The 21,589-nt window shown below is 40.7% G+C and overlaps 1 protein-coding gene across 1 annotated transcript; it reads right to left on the bottom strand.

The window, feature by feature from the left end:
• Positions 1-1,570: 1,570 nt before the first annotated feature.
• Positions 1,571-21,317, bottom strand: LOC308097839 (synaptonemal complex protein 3-like). Its single transcript, XM_080445931.1, has 11 exons — positions 20,919-21,317; positions 18,691-18,838; positions 15,246-15,385; positions 6,414-6,498; positions 5,363-5,426; positions 4,989-5,023; positions 4,782-4,899; positions 3,669-3,768; positions 3,210-3,308; positions 2,809-2,913; positions 1,571-1,756 (listed from the first exon to the last, which is right to left on the bottom strand). The coding sequence occupies exons 2-11, from the start codon at positions 18,836-18,838 to the stop codon at positions 1,697-1,699; spliced, it is 954 nt and encodes a 317-aa protein (XP_080302057.1). The 5' UTR covers positions 20,919-21,317; the 3' UTR covers positions 1,571-1,696.
• Positions 21,318-21,589: the final 272 nt, after the last annotated feature.

Raw genomic sequence — 21,589 nt, 5'->3', positions numbered from 1 at the left:
CATCTCTCTAGTTTAAAAGATCTGACAAGGCCTCAAGGCCTTGAAGAACATTACTGTCACTTAAAATAGTTACATCCAAGTGCAGAATATGTTAGTGTCTTATTCCATATTATTAAAGATGTAGTGTGTTTAAGATATGATCTAACTCATGTAATGGTATTGAGTGTCCTTCTCTATGGGATGCCCAAAGACTTTAAAGAAGTTTAAAAAAAATAGGACATTCAGGATGTTCTTGAAAGACCATATACATTTTCATATATCGGCTGGTCATCCTCTGCCTTTTTACCACTTAAACCCTATACTAATTTATACGATGAATAGAAAAAATAGCAGATCTACAAGCTCACAATGTTTAATTATGCACAGTTCAGACAGTATGTCTTAACTATGCATAACTATGTGACAAGGGTCTTAAATAATGATAATGATCAGAATAAGGTTGTTTGTTTTTCTAATTATCATCAAAGGCCTATCCTATCTGTGTCTTACCATGTCATTACATATCTGTCAGAGTGCCAGCTCAGTGAGTTGCTGCATGTTGTGGTTAAAAACATCTATTCATATAGATACGAAAGTAAAAGTCAGACTCGATAAAATACATCTATGATAGTGTTGATCCAAGGCTAGTTCAAGCAGGCTGCAGGCACTATTGGAACATTATATGGCCAAAAGTAAAGCAAACAAGCAAATACAAGCAATTAAAATGCAATGAAAACAACACCAATTTGGAAAGCATTTTTCTTTACTAACCAAGCATACGTTTTGTACTGTCCAAAATGTTGTCCTTTATACTTATTTTTTTTGTATCATGTGAAATTAATCATGATACAAGAGGGGTTTGACTGTTGACAAGACAGTTGGATACACAAACGAGATTGAATAAGCAAGTCACTCAAAGCAGGTTGTGTAACATACAAAGTCTTCTTCATTTGAAAAGTAATAAGAATTGGAAAACTTTCAAATTAAACAACAAAACAACGTGCCTCATATGACTCATATAATGTTTATCATGCCTTACTCATTGCAAGGCATAAGTAGCACTTTTTATTCATAACTTGGTATCTAGTGACATCTAGTGACCCTTTGTAGCAACAGCAACACACTGAATATATGAAGGCAATTCAAAGTGCTTTACATAAGACATTAATTAAGCAGTAACCTAAGATATTAACACATTATGAATGGACATTGGAATATAATAAAATAAACACAAGTACAAATATAACAGAAAAAGGAGAGAGTACAATTACAATGCAAAATAATGTTTTATTTATCACAATGATAGACAACACAACAGCAAACAGATCATTTCAATCCATCTATAATAAAAATGCATTTCCTTGCATTGAACATATATAATAGATAGTGAACAACATAAAACAATAGGCCTTGTCAAATAACAATACATAAACTCTGAGAAGAAATAAAGAGAAGTTTTAAGGTCAAAGGACAGCGTGTTGGAAGAACAGCCGGTGAACTACTGTTGATAATAATAGAGAACAAGGACCAAGAAAACATGGAAAATGGAAATTATGAATACAATTATGAAATGTAGGATTTTAAAGTGGAACAATGGTTAACTTAAGTATTTAAAGAATACAGTGTTTCTAACAGAAACAAAACAACATCCACAAACTACTTGGAACAGGAAAACACAGAGAAATGTAGTTTCACAGGGCGATTCATCCTGTTGTTCTTACATCATCGCCATCATGGACTGCAAGGATTTGCGCATTGCTGCCATATCTTGCTGTTGCTGTCAATTCATATTTGTGTAAAAAGGAGAGAGACAGCAACACATTAGACATGTTTATAAGACAAACTACAAGCTGTTTGTCAAAGCTAAGGATACATTTTGAGTATTCTTCTCACAGTACTCTTGTAGAGAGAGACCATTATTATACATACCTCAGTAATCATATTGGAAGCTGGGCATTTCAGAATTGATGCTCTTTCAGATTAGGTTTGGATATGGTGATTCAATGCTTTTGTTCTGTATTTCATAGGGGAATTGGCATACTGACTAAATGACATAATGGAAAAATATCAATTAAATACTATTACTTTTATATAAATAAACAAAACCTTGTGGCCAGATGGTCAATAAGACATGAAACAAAGCTTTATTTTTTAAAGAGGAATGGTTGAAAGCAGTGCGGGGCAATAATGAAGAATTAAATGTTTTTATTTTCTTTGCCTTTCAATGAGACATTGATGTTTATCTTTTAAGCTCCTGAAGTTGTATGTGTGCAGATCTGTTAGCCTTTGTTTTGTTTTTCACTGATGCAATGGGTCAAATCAGTCTCATCATATACAAGGAGATTAGAAAACCAATGCAATTATGATCCAATTAAAAGTTTAGAAACATTTGGAGATGGACATTTTGGTCAATGTCAACACTTTACCCTTTTAAAGAGCTGGTGCCATGGTTTTGCATTTTTTCTGTTTTTCATGTGTCTATGAGGTTGATAGAACTTCATTAGACTTGTTGTTTTTTTGTGCATTGGTGTCTTCTCTGACTATTTTGAGTTTCTTCCTGGAGGTTGAAACCTTTATATTTTTTAAGACATACTTCCCTTTGTGTTCACCAGCATGATAACTGAAGCAACCTTCCACTCTTATAGTGATATAATTTAAGTACAGCTGCTACCACCCTTAAACCCTTAGAAGCACATGACTCTACATGTACATGTGATAACTAGGTCACCTTTTAACAACAAACTTTTTGTTTTAACCAAAACATATCACTTACCCTACCCTTAAATACAGGTTTAAAGGAATAACGGTTGAAATGTCATGTTGACTTACTGTGTCCATGAGGACTCTCTTTTGAAGCATTGCCACTTCCTGGCGTAGCTCACTGTGTAGCGCCTCCTGTTGGCCATTGTGAGTCTTCTCCACTGCTTCAAGGGTCTGTAAACACAAGCTAGAATAGTAAGGATTTACCTTCTACTCTCAATGCAAATAAAACAATTGTCAAAATGACAATGGCTTTACGACTACTTTCAGAAATATATTGCAAATGTGAATTGATGAGATGAGGTCATTGATGAGATGAGGTCATGGACCAGTGACACAATGTAGCATGGAAATAGCTTCACTATTCATAGCTTTATCAATTAAATATGGAGATATACCTGTTCTGCCCGACAACAACGACATGCAACATAATGTCCATGATAACGCAAACAGGAAACAGTTGTTACTACCTGGATGTACTGATCTAAGAGCTGCTTGAGAGTGTTGAGCCTCTGGCGCTGTGAGGCCCTCATCTGCTGAAACAGCTTCTGTTGCTGTTGGTACATACTCTGTAAACACACAGTACAGTAACTAAGTACATTTACTCTGTAAACACACAGTACAGTAACTAAGTACATTTACTCTGTAAACACACAGTACAGTAACTAAGTACATTTACTCTGTAAACACACAGTACAGTAACTAAGTACATTTACTCTGTAAACACACAGTACAGTAACTAAGTACATTTACTCTGTAAACACACAGTACAGTAACTAAGTAAATTTACTCTGTAATCACACAGTACAGTAACTAAGTAAATTTACTCTGTAAACACACAGTACAGTAACTAAGTACATTTACTCTGTAAACCCAAACATGAGTGTTCTATAAAGAGAAAATGCCCTCAGTATGTGTGGAAACATTACCATCATCTGGTCATGTTGATCCTTGGCCTTGACATTATCTGTGTCCCACTGGTGCAACACAGCATTGAACTGAGAGCCGTAGTCATCAGACACTTTACTCCTGCAACAACATGACACACACACACACACACACACACACACACACACACACACACACACACACACACACACACACACACACACACACACACACACACACACACACACACACACACACACACACACACACACACACACACACACACACACACACACACACACACACACACACACACACACACACACACAACCTTCATTTGTCCCAAAGAGTTTACCCAGGCACAAAGACAGAGAGAATGGCACAGCAAGCATCATCAGCTGCGTTGTGAGAGTGTTGATCCAATGCTATTTTACAGCTGTCTTTATTAATAAATACACATGTGATGAACAGATTAATGACTGGCATTGGGGGCGGCAGTGGCTCAGGGGTATGAACTCCCCCAGAGTCAGTGTGGAAGTGTCCTTGAGCAAGACGGAACCCCTAATTGCCCCCGATGAGCAGGTTGGTGCCTTGCATGGTTTCCTCCGCCATCGGTGTGTGAATGTGTGTGTGTGTGAATGGGTGAATGTAATGCACAATCCATGTAAAGCGCTTTGGATAAAAGCGCTATATAAATGCACCATTTACCATTAGTGTTGCCCTTAGGCTTTATAGGAGTAATGTGTATGTAAACACAGCATAATATTAGTTCAGTTGCTATAGGTTTGATGTTTACCTGGTATCTTAGTTTCTATGAAGCACTGCATTGTTTTTCTTTGCACTTTACTTACAGTACTTGACCTGTCATTTGTTCACTAGGGTTCAAGTCATTTAATCTGATCTCACACTTATAAGTGTCTCTGGGTGAGAGAATCTGCTAAACGCTCACATTGTTCATTTTTAGAGAACATCACTAAACCTTTCGTATCCAAGTGAGGGCATTGAATGTAAGTCCTTGCCTACAGCTCGGGTTGCAATGACCAATGCCGTGGGTGATCTTCTACAAAATGTTTGCCATTTAAGTATCGCTACATGCAAGCAATATCATGTATCAAAATCATAAAAAATACAATAAAATAAAAACAATTGTGTACCTGTCCTTCTGCTGTGTTTTCCACAGCTGCTCCATCTTCTGCTGACTGCTCTTCGTCGTGGTCTTGGCGAAGGTCTCCACACGCTGCCGCTTGGCCAGGAAGGCCTTACTGATGTCAGCTACAACACAGAGACACAGATTATAGTCATTTGAATTAGAAATGTGGAAAACATGATATGAGTGACACTGCAGTGCAGAGGCAGCTTACCTCCAAATGTGTCCAACATGCCCATCACAACCCCTCTGCAAATGAAAATAGATACATTAATGTGAAAGATAGATAGAACATTAATGTGAAACACACATGTATTGAGACAACATAGAACAAAAAGGTGAAATGTTTCATTCTAATTAACCACATAAACCCTAAAGCATCCTGATTCTTGTAATTTGGCAAAAATCGTCAAACATTTAGCGATAAATTGAAAAATAGCCGATCTTCAAGCTCACAAACACATCACATTGTGACGTGTTGTGAGCTTGTAAAACTGCTATTTCCAGCAAAGAGATTTGGTGTACAGCGGAACAAAAGGAGGGGGGCAGGTATAGACCCCTGGGGGACCCCGGTAAACACAGCCTTACCCCTCATGGGTGCCAGCGTCCTCTTCATCGTCCAAAAGGTGCTTCTTTCCCTTCAGAGATTCCACTTCAATTGAAACATGAAACCAGATCAGTTATTTGGTTCAAATAAGTCAGACACCAGATGGATTGATTGGATGGTTTATTCATAATTTATCTCATCATTGTGTTTCCTTTGCTTGATGTGTTTTGTAAAGCACGTTGAATGGCCTTGTTGTTTAAATGTGCTTTACAAATAACATTGCCTTGCCTATATTTCAACATCATGCACATTTGTCTATAATATCTCTGCCAACATGTAAGCACAGACTTACAGCTACCACATTAACCAAGTAGATTGACATTCAAAATGTGTTTTATGACAATAACCTCTCTCTGAAATGTATGTCAAGTCTAATGAGCAAAAATTGAAAAGTAACTTGTTGTCAGCAATAAAGTCTGCATCATGACACTGCTTACAATTATCTTTACTTTTGATTTGTTAGTTTTTCTTCTCATCTCAATCTGCATCAGACAAAAAAGTGATTGCTCGCAGAATATGAAATTCTTAAGTCCTTGACTTGCAATACTGTTATTAATTGTTTCGAGTACAGGTTGGTTATATGACACGAGCTCCTGTCATGGTATCATGTGTAAGATATAGCTCTGTTTTTTTTTAAGGTAGCATACAGTAGCTCGCACACCAGCAAACACACACACACACACACACACACACACACACAAGGCAGGCAGGCAGGCAGGCAGGCAGACAGACAGACAGACAGACAGACAGACAGACAGACAGGCAGGCAGGCAGGCAGGCAGGCAGGCAGGCAGGCAGGCAGACAGACAGACAGACAGGCAGGCAGGCAGGCAGGCAGGCAGGCAGGCAGGCAGGCAGGCAGGCAGACAGACAGACAGACAGACAGACAGACAGACAGACAGACAGACAGGCAGGCAGGCAGGCAGACAGACAGACAGACAGACAGACAGACAGACAGACAGACAGACAGACAGACAGGCAGGCAGGCAGGCAGGCAGACAGACAGACAGACAGACAGACAGACAGACATACCTTTCTGGTCCAGGTCCTTCAGGGGTTTGGATGACAGATCTTTACCTTTGGCCTTTTGAGCGTTTCCCCTGTGAGTTGCCATGTTCTGTAAACATTACATTAGGATGAATTAATAATATGACGTGTAAACATTACATTAGGATCAAATGCATAACATTAAGTACTATTATTTAACTATTATTCAACAGTGACAACACAACAGAGAGACTAGAGCATCATAACTAGTAGACAACATGATACATCTATAGTTTTCTATCTTCATGAACTAAACACAAAACAACAGGAACATAATTATCCTCTTATCAAAGCTCACAAGGAGAACACATTGTACTAGTTGTGAGCTGTATTCACAACCAAGTCTAAATGAAACGAGTGAATTATGACTCATATTGGGTCAAATTAATGAACATAACTACTAGTAGAGTTTGTTAACAGTCACCTCTGTGAGTAAAGGTGTTTTTAAACAGCAGTAATAATGGATATAAGGACTATAAGCTGATATTAAAGAGCTGCTTCACTGAAGACAGAAGAAGCTGCTGTGTCTTGACTCGAGACGCAGAGCGAGCAGTGTTGCCAGAGTGTGCGAGAGAAATAAGCAACCTAGGCCAAGAGCACTTTAAACCTATTACATACGTTGCAATGTGACAAGTTGTGATGAGCTTCTAGATCTGCTATTTTCCCCCAAAATGAAAAAAATCCCCAAAAAGGAAAAAACTGGATAAAAAAAAAAAAAAACATTTAAACAACACAAATATGGTATGGAGGTCCCTGGCACAAATTATAATTTCACATGGGGGTCCGTGGACAAATACACATACATTTATTTGGGGGTCCTTGACATGAAAATGTTTGAGAACCACTGGTTTAAACAAGTATCAAAAAAACGTAACCCACAACAACTACCAATATTTATAAGCAACTTTACAGGAAAAACAAGCCCAACGTCGCTTATAATAAGCAGACATGGCAACACTGAGCGCGAGACCCAAAAACGGCGCCCAAAACCTTGATGGTTATACTTCGTCCGTACGGCGGTACCGCGCGCCGACAACAGCCGATCTGGCCCTTTGAAATAGCCGATCTACAAGCTCACAAAGCGTCGCGGATGCGACGTGTTGTGAGCTTGTAGATCGGCTATTTTTCGGCGCACGACACTTCCTGGTGTATCTTTATTGTATGACGTCACAGAGGCGTTTCCAGGTTGTCAGGGAATGAGCAAAAAACAAAAGAAATAAATATTGTCTAAAACTTGTGCTCTCAAGGAAAGGGCGGCTAACATTAACATTATAGCCTACAGTTGTTTTCTTTCTTTCTTTTTAGTTTTTTCACATTATTATTTCTGGTATTAAGCTTTTCCTGTTAATAATCAGCAAATGAAGCATAATTATGTTAGCACTGCAGTGTGTTCATTCACTGTGTGAGACTTTACATTCACAAATCAACACTTTTCAAACATTTTAAACACTGTGACCCAATTTATTATGATCTTGCTAATATTTCTCAGTTTACAAGTTAAAGTAGTCAAAACTCACAGAGGCTTGGGCAATGAAGGGTTACAAACACATCTACATGGAACACATTCAAAATGGGAGTGTATTAAGACATTGGTTCTCAAAGTGGGGTCCGGACCCCCAGGGGCCCTTGACAGAGTTCCAGGGGGTCCCCTGCTAAATGATAGATTAGGAACCAAATGGACCCTTATGGGTCTGTAACTCTGAGTGTACAAATGGAACCAAATGGACCTTTACAGGACTGTAACTGAGAGTGTACAAATGGAACCAAATGGACCTGTAAGGGTCCATTTGTTTCACACTCAGAGTTAAATTAACATAGATTTTATGCTATAACTTGGGGTTCCAGAGATAGAAATGCCATTAAATGGGGGTCCTCAGCCTAATGCATGTCAAACAGGGGGTCCTTGAAATTAAAATGATTGAGAATCACTGCTATAGAGCCGTAAGAATCTTCTCTTATCCCAGAGATAGAAATGCCATTAAATGGGGGTCTGCAGGCTAATAAATGTCAATCTGGGGGTCCTTGGCATGAAATAGTATGAGAACCACTGTATTAAGAAACCAACCCAAAGTAAAAATACAAACTCAACCCCAATCACAATTTAAACAATTAAAGGTGATTTATGACAAATCACATTCAGCAATACTACACAGCTAAGACATTAAGACTGGTATGGATCTGTATATCCTTTCAACCACTGTTTCAATTGTGCTTTGAGAACAGACAATTAAATTACAGACAGTTACCGATTCTGAGAAGCTACTGTAAGGCCAAGAATCATTTTGCTTTGAGGATGATACTATTAGTATGCAAAATTAAGTAAATGTGTTAAAAGCAAAACATTTAAAACTCAGAAGATACAAAGATTGCATGGTCCACTGAATTTTATTTCTTTATTGTGAACCTCACAAGAGAAGACATTGAAAGACTATTGATATTAAACAAATCATTGTAATTGTTAATACAAATAGAAACATTGACCCGTAGTCTACTAATAAAAGCATAACTAATAAAACAAATCACCTAAATCACCTGACTGAAGATTTGTTTGAGTGTGTTGGCAGACTTGTAAGTGGAATTCGTCTGACTCTGCAAGACTAATGAAGTAGGCTTCTCTATCTTTAGTTCTGTGCAGTCCAGTATTGCAAAAGTGTTTGGAAAGTCCTCTTTAAAGTTAGAGATGGCATGTTCTGTGAAATCATCTCTATGTGGCCAAATGGCCAGTTGGCCAAGTCTGTCATACATGTAGTCTATCCAGGAGTTCATCAGTGTACTAGACCTAAGTATTGTAGTACAAAGAGAAATAATAATGACTGGGGAATGTCTACACTGCTGTCAGAAAGGAGTTAAATAAAGCAGTTTTAAATAGGGACAAGTTACTTTTTTTTTTTAAGAAAAAAGAAAAGAAAAAGATAAGTGTTAAAAAAAAGGAGAGGGAACAAAAAGAAAAGAAAGAAAAGAGAACATAAAAAGAGGGGAGGAACAGGGGAAGGGGGAGGTAGGTAGGGGGTGGGGGAACTCAGTCAGGGGCCAGAGTTTGTAGTGAGTTGAAGTAGGTTATACATAGATCCCATTTAGTAACATTCACAACTAGACGCGTCGCAATTCTGGGAAATTGCAAAGTGTGGTTGCGCCGACGCCGGTCGCGGCCGCCGGGACTTGAGGAATACGCTTGGAGGAATACCGTCGGAGGCCGCGCGACGTGCCATTCGAATTTGGTGATGATTGGATCCTGCGTTCATGATACATGGCGTTTTGATTTTAAGAAATAGGCCCCTCCCACTAAATAAATAGGCCCCTCCCACAAATGTAGCGGGCCAATGACATCGTCCTGTAACTCCTGAGATCACCTGCTTTTCATTTTGAGAGGAGTGATCCCCCCCAAAATCATGTTTTTGCATCAAACGGTTACGTTTTGTGCATTTGTGGCGCCCCCTGTGGATCAAAGTGGAAATGCTTTTGGAGATTCGTTGAGTAAACCACCCTCGACATTTGATTCAAATTTGGGATTGACTGGACGTTTCGTTCGTGATTTTTGGCCTTTTTGGTAAAACGGGCCCCTCCTACTAACTTCGGAAGCCATTTACGGACGAACGGTAGGGACTATCAAAATTCTGTTTCACTCCAGATTATCGCATGGGTCCAGAGATCATGTGCACTGATTTTTGTGAAATTTGACCAAAATATGTGGGAGGAGGAGCTAAAAGTGTGTTTTGAAGAAAATTCAAAATGGCGGAAAATCTATCCTGACGCAAATGGGCGTGGCCTATATGGGGAGAATGTGGGGAATCTAGGGAAAAAAAGATTTTTATTCTACGACCTACGGTTCAAGAGTTATAGGCCAAAACGTAAAGGGGGCTGTTATAGCGCCACCATGAGGCCGACTGGTGTAATGTTTTTTAAAAAAATAATTTCGGACTAAATCATGAACCTCCCCACCAAATCTGGTAACTATAGCTCTTACGGTTTCAGAGCAAAAAATACTTGAATTTGAGTTTTTTCACTTTTCCATTAAAGTGGATGGGGACATTTAATGCACTAATAAATCAATATCAATAAAACTATGCAACCAATCTCTTAGCCTTATACAAGCGCACGATTCCCGGTGAGGCCGGTCATTTTGACATATGGCAAAAAATTGGGAAAATTAAACTGTGGGAGGAGTAGTGGTTTGAAATATTGTTTATCTAGAAACACCGAAAGAATAAAGTTTCTGTAAAACAATAGTCTGGTTGCCCATTCGGGCAACCACACTAATTATTAACTTTTTACCATTACGGCACAGCTCTATCCCAATAGCCCAGTCAACTCCCAATCTAATGACGTTAACCAACAGGTCATATGTTTTGTTCCAGAGTGGCAACTCCCCCTGGAATCCTCCCTCGTACCACTATGAACTTAGGTCGATGGTGGATTCCCCGCCCCGTGAAAGTCCTTATGGATAGAGTTATAGTCAGGGCTGTTAAGTCCATTTTTATGTTACAATCGTTCACTTTGTGATACAAGCGCCAAATTTGGCATGAACAATGCCTAGGACCTACTTTTGCAGAAAAGCCTGTTAGCCACGCAAAAAAAATCCAATATGGCTGCCATTTTCCAAAATGCCTGCTGGCGAAAGACATTTTATGTGTATTTTCACCTGGATTGTGATTGGATTTTGATTATTTTGGTATCAACATATAGTTTTGACTCCCCCGCCCCCTCCCCCCGTTAGCCACGTGAAAAAAAAACAATATGGCTGCCATTTTCCAAAATGGCTTCAGGCAAAAGGCATTTTATGTGTATTTTGACCTGGATTGTGATTGGATTATCCAATTTTGATTATTTTGGCATGAGAATATAGTTTTGACTCCCCCCCACCCCCTCTCCCGTTAGCCACGCAAAAAAAAACTATCGCTGCCACTTTCCAAAATGGCTGCTGGGGAAAGACATTTTATGTGTATTTTGACCTGGATTGTGATTGGATTTTGATTATTTTGGTATCAACATATGAGTTTTTACCCCCCCCCCCCTGGATCACAAATGGTTCTAATCGTCATATTTTCTGGCACTCAGCTGTGTACACTGAAGGCCAAAGCGGTAGCACTGCATCTACCACGACATTCAGTCTTGCATCGACATTTTGTCAGTTGTTCATAAATCTGGGCAATTTGTCATCCACGCTACTTGCCAAATATCATCTTCTGCTCGCCATCCCCAGCTGGCAGGGCTCTCTGTATGCATTTGACCTACAGTTGCCTGGCTTCAGACACGGGCAACTTGATAAGTGGCATGCTTCACATGATGTGCAAGAGATGCCCTTGTAGGTGGAATGGCATCATTGGACCTCTGCTTCCATGCAAACAGGTAAAATCTTGCATCATCAACCCCATCAGCAGTGCTGTTCATGCATCGTTAAGTGGCGTACATACTAGACGGAGATGGGGATTGACGTACGTTGGTGGTGAGGAACTGGTACGTTCTTTACGTCAGTGCATTCAGTGCATTCATAGTTTGACACGTTTCTTATGCGTGATTAGGGCCACAAGAGGCTATTCATCCTCCAGAGGGAAGCAGTGAACGTACGTCAGGTACGTCAGGTTGAGCTCAGAGCTCAACCTGACGTACCGGATGTCATAATCGACGGACAAACCCCCCATCCCCCCTCCCCTTTTTGGTCTCCCCCTCCGTTCCTTATGCTTACTTAAGGGTCTTACGTCGAGTATGAATAGGCCTTTACTGGTGGGTATTGACTGAGCTTCTGGAAGACATGAGACACTTCAGGCCACACTTGCCGGGTTTGCCATGCTGTCTTTTTGCCTTTTCCCACGAAAGGCTGACACGACATCACATCCAGTGAAAGTGTGAAAGAAAAGGATGCCAATTGATTTTTCAGGGCCTAGATTCTTCACTAAATCGTGAACTGGTAACCAACAACAATACAGTACAGTACAGTGCTGTTCAGTACTGTACAGTACTGTACTGTACTGTGCTGTACAATAGCAATACAGCACAGTACAGTACAGCAAAGTACAGTACAGTACAGTACTGTGCTGTACAATAGCAATACAGCACAGTACAGTACAGTACAGTACAGTACAGTACAGTACAGTACAGTACAGTACAGTACAGTACAGCAAAGTACAGTACAGTACAGCACAGCACAGTACAGTACTGTGCTGTACAATAACAGAACAGTACAGTAGAGTAAAGTACAGTGCTGTACAATAACAGCACAGTACTGTTTTGTAATGTGTTAGTTTGTCGCCGGCAGCCATTTTGGGTGGCTAATGGGGGGAAGGGGTGGGGGGAAGTCAAAACTATATTCTGATGCCAAAATAATCCAAATTGGATTATCCAATCACAATCCAGGTCAAAAACCACATAGCATGTCTTTTGCCGGCAGCCATTTTGGAATATGGCAGCCATATTGTTTTTTTTTTGCTTGGCTAACGGGGGGGAGGGGGCGGGGGGGAGTCAAAACTATATTCTGATGCCAAATTAATTTCATACCAGGTCAAAAAAACACATAAAATGTCTTTCACTGGCAGCCATTTTGGAAAATGGCAGCCATATTGTTTTTTTTTTGGGTGGGTAACGGGGGGAGGGGGTGGGGGGAGTCAAAACTATATTCTGATGCCAAAATAATCCAAATTGGATTATCCAATCACAATCCATGTCAAAAACCACATAGCATGTCTTTCGCCGGCAGCCATTTTGGAAAATGGCAGGCATATTGTTTTTTTTTGCTTGGCTAACGGGCTTTTGTGAAAAAGTAGGTCCAGAAGAAATTTTGTGGAAAATTTGGCGATCGGGTCACTAACAGCCCTGGCTATTAAGACCTTCCAGATCTTGTTTAGCCAAGAACGTCTCCTGGACACACAAAACGTCACATCCCTCCAACAGTTTGTCCACAACAGTACGGCGTGATTTATCAGTTTTACTGTGGCCAACACGCAGCCCTCACGCATTGTAAGACACACCACAGATATTCATAGAGAGATTAGTGCATTCACATCACTCACAGATGCAGACTGGCTCTCAAGCAGAGCTGCAGGTGTACCTAGGCACTTCAGTTCACTCCCCCTCCCCCCCCCCCCCCCCTCCGCTGCCAGTAGCCTTGGGCCCACAAGCCTCAAAATAGTGGTGGACCTGCGTCCCAGCGGGCCACAGTTTGGGATCGAACATATCATCAACATTATTACATTCAGTAGTAATGTGAAACGAACCAAAGCTGCTGTGGGGCGACTCGATCTTACGACATGTCACTGTCTTATTACCCAATTTCTCCAATAAATAATCCCGAAGCGTATCCGCATCGATATTAGGGGAAAGCCGAGTAGCTAACACGCTCACCAGTTTGGTTGTCGCCACGTCAATGTTGCTCTCAGTGCCAGTTCCAATTATTCCCATGTTCTTCTGCTCTCGTCTCAAGTGAGCTTGCTTGTTGTGGGGTCTGGGTCTCACAACAACGCTCCACTGGGGGGACTGTAGTTGTGAACGTGGCAATGAAGTTGAAGTTACACCTACATCCAACTCCTCCTGTTGAGCGGAACCCGCCAGCCCCTGCACCCCCTCTCGTGAGGTACTGGCGATCCCGTAATCCAAAATGGGAATCCGAAGTTGGAGCCGAAGTTTCCCAGCGGGAGACATCGTTAGCTCCCGTTGACAAACAGGGCTTGTTTGCCCCCGCATCGGCTCTGGCCCCCGCAGCCCCTCTCGCGAGGTATTGGCAGTCCCAGGATTGCAGCCTGGAATACGCTGTTTCTCCACAGCTGTCACTGCAACTTCTTGGCTCAGCTGCTCCTTTCTGCTTAGCTGCGCCGAGGCGTCCATATTGCCGAACCCCACCACTGGGATATGAATCCTCCTCATGTGTATTTTCAGATCTTGATTTACTTTATAGCTTTTATTACAAACTGTACAGGCAAAGGGCTTTTCTCCTACATGAATCGTCATGTGTCTTTTCAGATGATGATTTTGGTTAAAGCTTTTGTTACAAACTGTACAAGCAAAGGGCTTTTCGCCTGTATGCATCCTCATGTGATTTTTCAGAGTTCCATTTTGTTTAAAGCTTTTGTTACAAACTGTACAAGCAAAGGGCTTTTCGCCTGTATGAATCCTAAAGTGTATTTTCAGATGTATATTTCCCTTAAAGCTTTTGTTACAAACCGTACAAACAAAGGGCTTTTCACCTGTATGAATCATCATGTGTGTTTTCACAGTGGATTTACTTTTAAAGCTTTTGTTACAAACTGTACAAGCAAATGGCTTTTCGCCTGTATGAATCCTCATGTGTTCTTTCAGAGCAGCCTTGCGACCACAGACTTTACCACACTCTATACAACAAATGCTTTTCTTTCCTGTTTTACTCCTCATGGATGGCTTTTGTTTAAATGATTTCAGGTTCTGGGACAGCTTGCTAAAAGAAAATGTCTGTCCTTCCACATGTTGTGTCTTGTATGATTTCAGTGTGTTTAAAACAGACTCATCATCCCTGGTCTCCCAGTCATCACTGTCATCAGTATCAGATTCAGAACAGTGTGAAGACAGGAGCTGCTCATCACTAGTTGGTTGTGATGTTCCACAGTCCTCTACATCAACTTGTGTTTTCATGTGTTCAGTTGAGGTGCTGGCTAGAGGCTCTGTCTTTCTGTTGTCATCATCATCTTCACTTTTCACTGCTAGTAATGTCAACGATGACCCTGCAGCCTCCTCTGGTCTTAGAAGTACTTCTGACTGTTCCTCTTTAATCTGGGGGGTTTCTACTTTCACCTGGACCAGACTGGAACTATTCTCCTCCTGTTCCTCTTTAATCTGTGAAGTTTCTATTTTCACCTGGACCAGACTGATGCTCCTCTCATGCTGTTCTTCTTTAATCTGTGGAGGTTCTAGTTTCACCTGGACCGGACTAGGGCTGCTCTCCTGGTGTTCAGGGGAAGACTCCTCTTTACACACACCAGGAAGGAATTGGAGATCTAGAACGAGGAGAGAGGAGCCAACGTCAGCAGAGAGCAACTCAATGGGCCTCATGCAAGGCAAGGGTATTTTATTTGTATTGCACATTTCAACAACAAGGCAATTAAATGTGCTTTATACAAAACAACAAGCAAAGAAAACATATTATTGTGTTCTAATCTGGGAAGTTCTTATTTTTTACTTTTCTCTTTTGTAAGAATTTGTTTTAAGAGTGGCCAGGAGCACTCTGAGCCCATTCAGACCTGTTGTAACCTATACGTTGTTATACCTTTCAATCCAGGTGAATTTTAACGTTTTCAGAAAACTTAGGTTAGGTTTTAGAAGGCGTTTTTAGAATCGGCCCTCAGGTCTGAATGGGTTAATGCGATAAGAGAAAACACAACAACATAACAAAAATGTGTCTGGGCTAAAGTTCAAAAACGTTTTTTTGTTGTTGAGAAATATAGAAAATGCATCATTTAATAAAGACTAATTTGATTGGATTAAATTCATGGCCTAAACAAATACTATTGGTCCATTTACCCCAATTATAACTCTAAATGTCAGTTATGCTACGTGCCCTCTGTAAAGATTGTTTCATACTTCGGCACACAACGATGTTGAAAATTAGCAATCTACAAGCTCAGTTGCAGATCAACTTGCTGAGAGCTTGTAAATCATACATTTTCGACACGCGACACAGTTGTACAATGGACACATGCATTTGACTTAACAAAAGCATTTATAGCATCAACAATGTTATTTTATGTATTTATCAATTTGTTATCCCTATTGTCAGTACTATGAAAAATCACATCAATATAAGGCATGTTGTGTAAAACGGACCACCCCCGCAGACTTTGGAAGCCAATCGGAATGTAATAAGAGACATATAGGTCTTGATTACATGTCTACAGAGATAATGTATACTGATTTGCGTGAGGTTTGGAGAAAATCTGTAGGAGTATTAACAAAAAATGTGTTTCACAAAAAAATATAACATATATATATATTAGGGCCGGGACTTTATCGCGTTAATTTCGATCAATTAATTACAGAAAAATTATCGCGTTAAAAAAATTAACGCATTTTAATCGCACCTGTTTTTGCACCGCGGAACGTTTCTCACTGGACGAGTTTCAGACGGACTGATATTACCAGCGCACCAAACAACGGTGCGCAACAACAAAGTTAACTAAAGCCACTGCTGCTCCCGGAACACAGCTAGCCAGCACAGTGCATGAAAACATGATGCCTGCTTGATAATGTTGGCTGGGCAAATCAGAATCTGTTATGGATGCCCCCCCTACGTGCGCGTTTGTCCCGTTTAGGGGGGGGGGGTGGGGGGAGTTCCACGATGCGGTGCGGGTCACATGCGCGATTTTTATTAATAATTAATTCAACTACTATAAAACATCGGTAACAACAACACACTCTACCAGCCTCCAGTGGTGGAAAATAGCAGATCTACAAGCTCACAATGCCTTGTGCTTGTAGATCTGCTATTTTCACATGGTTACATGGTATGTTTTATAATAATAATCTAAATCTACAAAGTAACTAGTAACTAAAGTTTTCAAATAATTGTAGTGGAGTAAAAAGTACAATATTTGCCTCTGAGATATAGTGGAGTTACTGGAGTAGAAGTAAAAGTATTAGAAATTGGAAATACTCGAGAGTCAAGTCAAATACCTCAAAATTGTACTTAAGTACAGTTCTTGAGTACTTAAAGACGAATGCCAAAATCCATTTGAAAAAATTGCTTTTCACTGTTCTCAGGTCAAATATTGATATGCGATTAAAATGTGATTAATTGCGATTAATTAATTACAAAGCCTCTAATTAATTAGATTAATTTTTTTAATCGAGTCCCAGCCCTAATATATATATATATATATATATATAAAAAATGTGGTGGAGTCTTCCTTGGCCTACTGGAAGTGTGTGTGTGTGCAAAGTTTCCCGCCAATCGGTCCAGTGGTGCAAAACGGGCCCCTCCAGCAAACTTCGAAAGCCAATCGGAATAGAATCTGAAAAATCTGACAAGATATATCTTGATCACATGACTACAGAGACACGGTGTACCAATTTAGGTACACACTCTGGCCCTCATTTATCAACGGAGCGTAAAAAACTTCTTATATTTTTCCATATATTCGGCCGTACACCAACGTCGAAGTCACATTTATCAAAGGATCCTATACAGCCGATCCTAGCGTACATCAGGTCGGAGCTTTGATAAATCTCACGTCTGAAAACGAGCGTCATTTAAATAACCCTTAAATATTCACAAACGCCCCGATTTCACGACATGAAGAACCAGAATACGACCCAAAAAAAAGCATGAAAAGCCAATAAGAAAGAGTTTCCCCCGCTCGCCTCGCCATACACGCACACGCCTCTCTCTCTCTCACACACACACACACACGCCCAACTTTGTCTTTCATGTAATCCGTAGCGTAGCGGTACAATCTTTGTTGTCACATAGGCAGGCTTGTAGCCTACATGAATGACATATTATGATACCAATCACATCGCCATGAATGGAATACGTTTGTATACCCATTTATTTAACCCATACCGAGCAGTGCGTGTTCGAGTTACACTAAATAAAGCAGTCATGAGACTCGGGCGGAATGCAGTGATCCCGTGCCGCCACGTTAATATTGGAGCGTCGGGTTTATATCCTTAACCCAGCCAGGTTGTGTAGCCTATATAACTCTCTATGACATAACTCCATAACATAGGACAAGCTACTGTAAGTTTGTAGACCTCACTGTCCATGAAAAGATGGTCGGGACTCCCGAAAATTCTCTCGCAGAAGCGCTCGTATATTTTGAAAATAGCAGATCTACAAGCTCACAAGGCGTCGCGATGCGACCTGTTGTGAGCTTGTAGATCTGCTATTTTCAAATAGCCAATGCAGCCAGATCTGCAAGCTTAACCGAATGACTGTTAAAGCAGTTTGTTTCAATTAGTTTATAAAAATTATATATTTTCACAGCGATTATTTATTAGTGTAGATATACACATTTTGGAGTGGATTATGTGTCCAGATGCCTGTCAGACAGTCAGACAATGCTGCTCCGCAGGTCTACAATGGAATAAACAGGCGCAGCCAACGTCAACAACTGGTCTCGACCAGACGTGAGATCTCAGCATACGGTAGGATGAATCCAACGTCAGGATATATTGATAAATGCCGAAAGTTGCGGTGATCTCGCCTTACGCCCATTATGTGGTCTGCACCGCGTTGATAAATGAGGGCCAATGTGTGTGTGTGCGTGTGTGTGTGTGTGTGTGTGTGTGTGAGAGAGAGACTCACTGCCTGTATCAGTGTGGTTGTTGTCCTCACAGGTGAAGGTGGGAGGAGCCATTGGATGGTCTGGACTCAGGGCTGCTGAGTCGTAGGAATGCATGTGGTGCTGAGACAACATGCTGTGACTGGATAGATGGTCATCACCTGTAGACATCTGACACACACACACACACACACACACACACACACACACACACACACACACACACACACACACACACACACACACACACACACACACACACACACACACACACACACACACACACACACACACACACAGTTTAACAATGTATTTATGTCCACACATAAACATACAGGGATACAAATATTTTAGGTGCAGTAAAGTTTACATTCACAAACTCATGGATATGTCCTCATGCCACTCAGCACTCCAAGTAGCGACGGCAACAGTATGTGTACACGCACACACACACACACACACACACACACACACAAGTTATTATTACAATTAGACTAGAGCCATATTAAAATTGAAACAAAATAAACAGTCAAACGGTGAAAATGAAAAAAAAACAACGTTCAACTGGCATCCGAATTGTGGGCATATAAAACATTTTCTAAAATGTTCAAAACCTTTCAAAAAAACGTCCATAAGTTTACAAACTTTTCAGAATGTATGTAGGTGGGCTATTTTCATTCACATCGTACGGTTAAGTATAAAATAGGTTTCAAGTGGTGAAACAGTTCAGAATGAGGCAGTTCTTTAACCAGACTCTGCAACAAGCCAGCTGTTTGTGGAATACATGGATCCAAGCTAAATAAAATCTCACGACTGAAAATGTGCCGTTTCCTAAAAAATTTGTATGTAAAATGATTGTATTTTAGCAATATTGTTCCTGCGGTTCTACATACGGCTAACCAGGCGAAGAAATCACAGATTGAGGCTTTAACCTTTGCTTTTATATTATTAAGATTTTATGGAAGATGCTTCTGAACATATAGCGCTACCAAAAAATCCTGGTTGGGGCGTCAACAAGTGTCATTTGGTAGCGCGGACATCTTTGGGGGGTATAAACCTAGCCTGGGCAGCATATCTTTTCGGGTCTATGATCCGGTCGGGAGCGGAAGTAACTCTACGTCACCAGGCGCGTCATCCGCGTCATCAAGCGGCCGGATGGGCAGAGCCGGAGAGACTTCACCCTGACTCACCCCAAAATAGGTCCGTCCTAATAAAATCCTTGATGTGGTGTAGTTTAGCTTATTTTTGGGCGGTGAAACCGCCCCTATAAGTGAGGTTTGGATATTTGTACAACAAATCCTGCGCTGTGATTGGCCAAAAATGTACCCCGCCTAACCCTGCACCATGATTGGCCAATCACAGTCTATTCAGGACTGTGATTGGCCAGTGTCACATGACACATGTGCATAGCCCTATATAAGAAACCATAACTTTAAAAAAAAAAGCATACATTTGTTTTTTTTATGTTATGGTTTCTTCCATCATAAAGAGTGTTTCAATAAATGTATTTATTTTTTGTACATGATTGGTTGACTCCATTCAGTATTGTGATTAGCTAGCAAGACACCGCCCACTTCACACAGGGTGTGATTTCTTAAATATAAATGTGAATGCACTTTCTGGAGACTATTTAGCGTCTGTATTATCCGTATTATCCCACGGGGAAATTCTATTCCATTTAAATAGGGTTTGGGGAACCAAAACAAAGCGGCACCGCAAAACCCGGAAAGAGATTATTATTATTTTTTTCCCAGTAGGCGTGGCCTAAACTGGATCATATGGGTCTTTAGTAACGCATACCAGGCTTTCCTCCGAGGTGGAAAGACTGGTGATGCGAGGTTAGTATAAACCAGGTTGACTTCACCTTTAAGCTTCATATATATATATACACACACACACACACACACTAATAAAATAAACACTTCAATATGAAATGTCCCTCTTAAGAAACACTCTTATGTTAGACAATATACCAAAACAATATATACCTTCTCAAAGGAGTTATTCAAGTGAAAACAACAATGTATCACCCACAAGTCACTTAAGAACTAAAACTGTAATATTTGTGGGACCACACACACACACACACACACACACACACACACACACACACACACACACACACACACACACACACACACACACACACACACACACACACACACACACACACACACACACACACACACGTTGTAGGCCAAACCCTAGATGGCCCTTCGCTCATCTGTGAGCCAAAATCAAAGTGTTGTACCTTAATGTTCCTGGATCCTCCCAACAGTCACAGAGCAGGTATTGTAGCAGGTTAACAAGGTATCTCAGTCCACTCACTGTCTTTTCATCCCACTAGGCCAGAAGAACTAACTATCTGGATTGTCCTCTTTGTGTCTTCAGGTGTAAAACAGCAGAGCATCCCTCAAAACGTCCAACTGGGGAAGTTCAACTTGTTCAACGTTCTGCTCACGTGTAATGTACTGACTCTAGACTGGAAGCTAGCTTAGCATTAGCGTTAGAGACAACACAACAGTCTCTGAACGAACCCCGTGTAGAAATAACAAATGTGCAGATTGACTCTCTTTACACAGACTGTCGTGAAAACAATGTGAAGACACAGGTTACACACAGCAGGGCTGTGCACTGCAGAGCACACTTATAATATGATTACATAACCCTGAATCGGCTATGTTTCCCTAGCAGCTACTAAGGGCTAATCTTCTGTAGGCTATCTGTAGTGTTGTTGTGTCCGCCCCTCTTTCTCGTCCGGGCTGAAACACACACACTGCTACTGTGCGTTCTGGCAGAATGTTAACCCCATAAATGCTGGTTTAGAATAGATATTAACAGGGATCCATCAAAGAGAGTCAGGCAAAGAACAATAAACAATCTAGACGCCCATTATGTACTTATTCACTGGAAACACTGTTC

Source organism: Gymnoscopelus braueri (genome assembly GCF_963280865.1).
Source record: "Gymnoscopelus braueri genome assembly, chromosome: 13".
Taxonomy (NCBI): domain Eukaryota; kingdom Metazoa; phylum Chordata; class Actinopteri; order Myctophiformes; family Myctophidae; genus Gymnoscopelus; species Gymnoscopelus braueri.
The sequence above is the reverse complement of the archived record's forward strand: the minus strand, read 5'-3'. Positions and strand labels throughout refer to the sequence as shown.

Bases quoted from the DNA above. Each gene is read 5' to 3' on its own strand.
- LOC308097839 (XM_080445931.1), bottom strand. From the start codon at position 18,838: ATGTCTACAGGTGATGACCATCTATCCAGTCACAGCATGTTGTCTCAG. The intron at 6,499-15,245 runs GTGAAAATAGAA...TAATGTTTACAG, and splicing joins GGAGCATCAGTCTGGTCCAG to AACATGGCAACTCACAGGGG. The intron at 3,309-3,668 runs GTAATGTTTCCA...GTGTGTTTACAG, and splicing joins ATCAACATGACCAGATGATG to AGTATGTACCAACAGCAACA.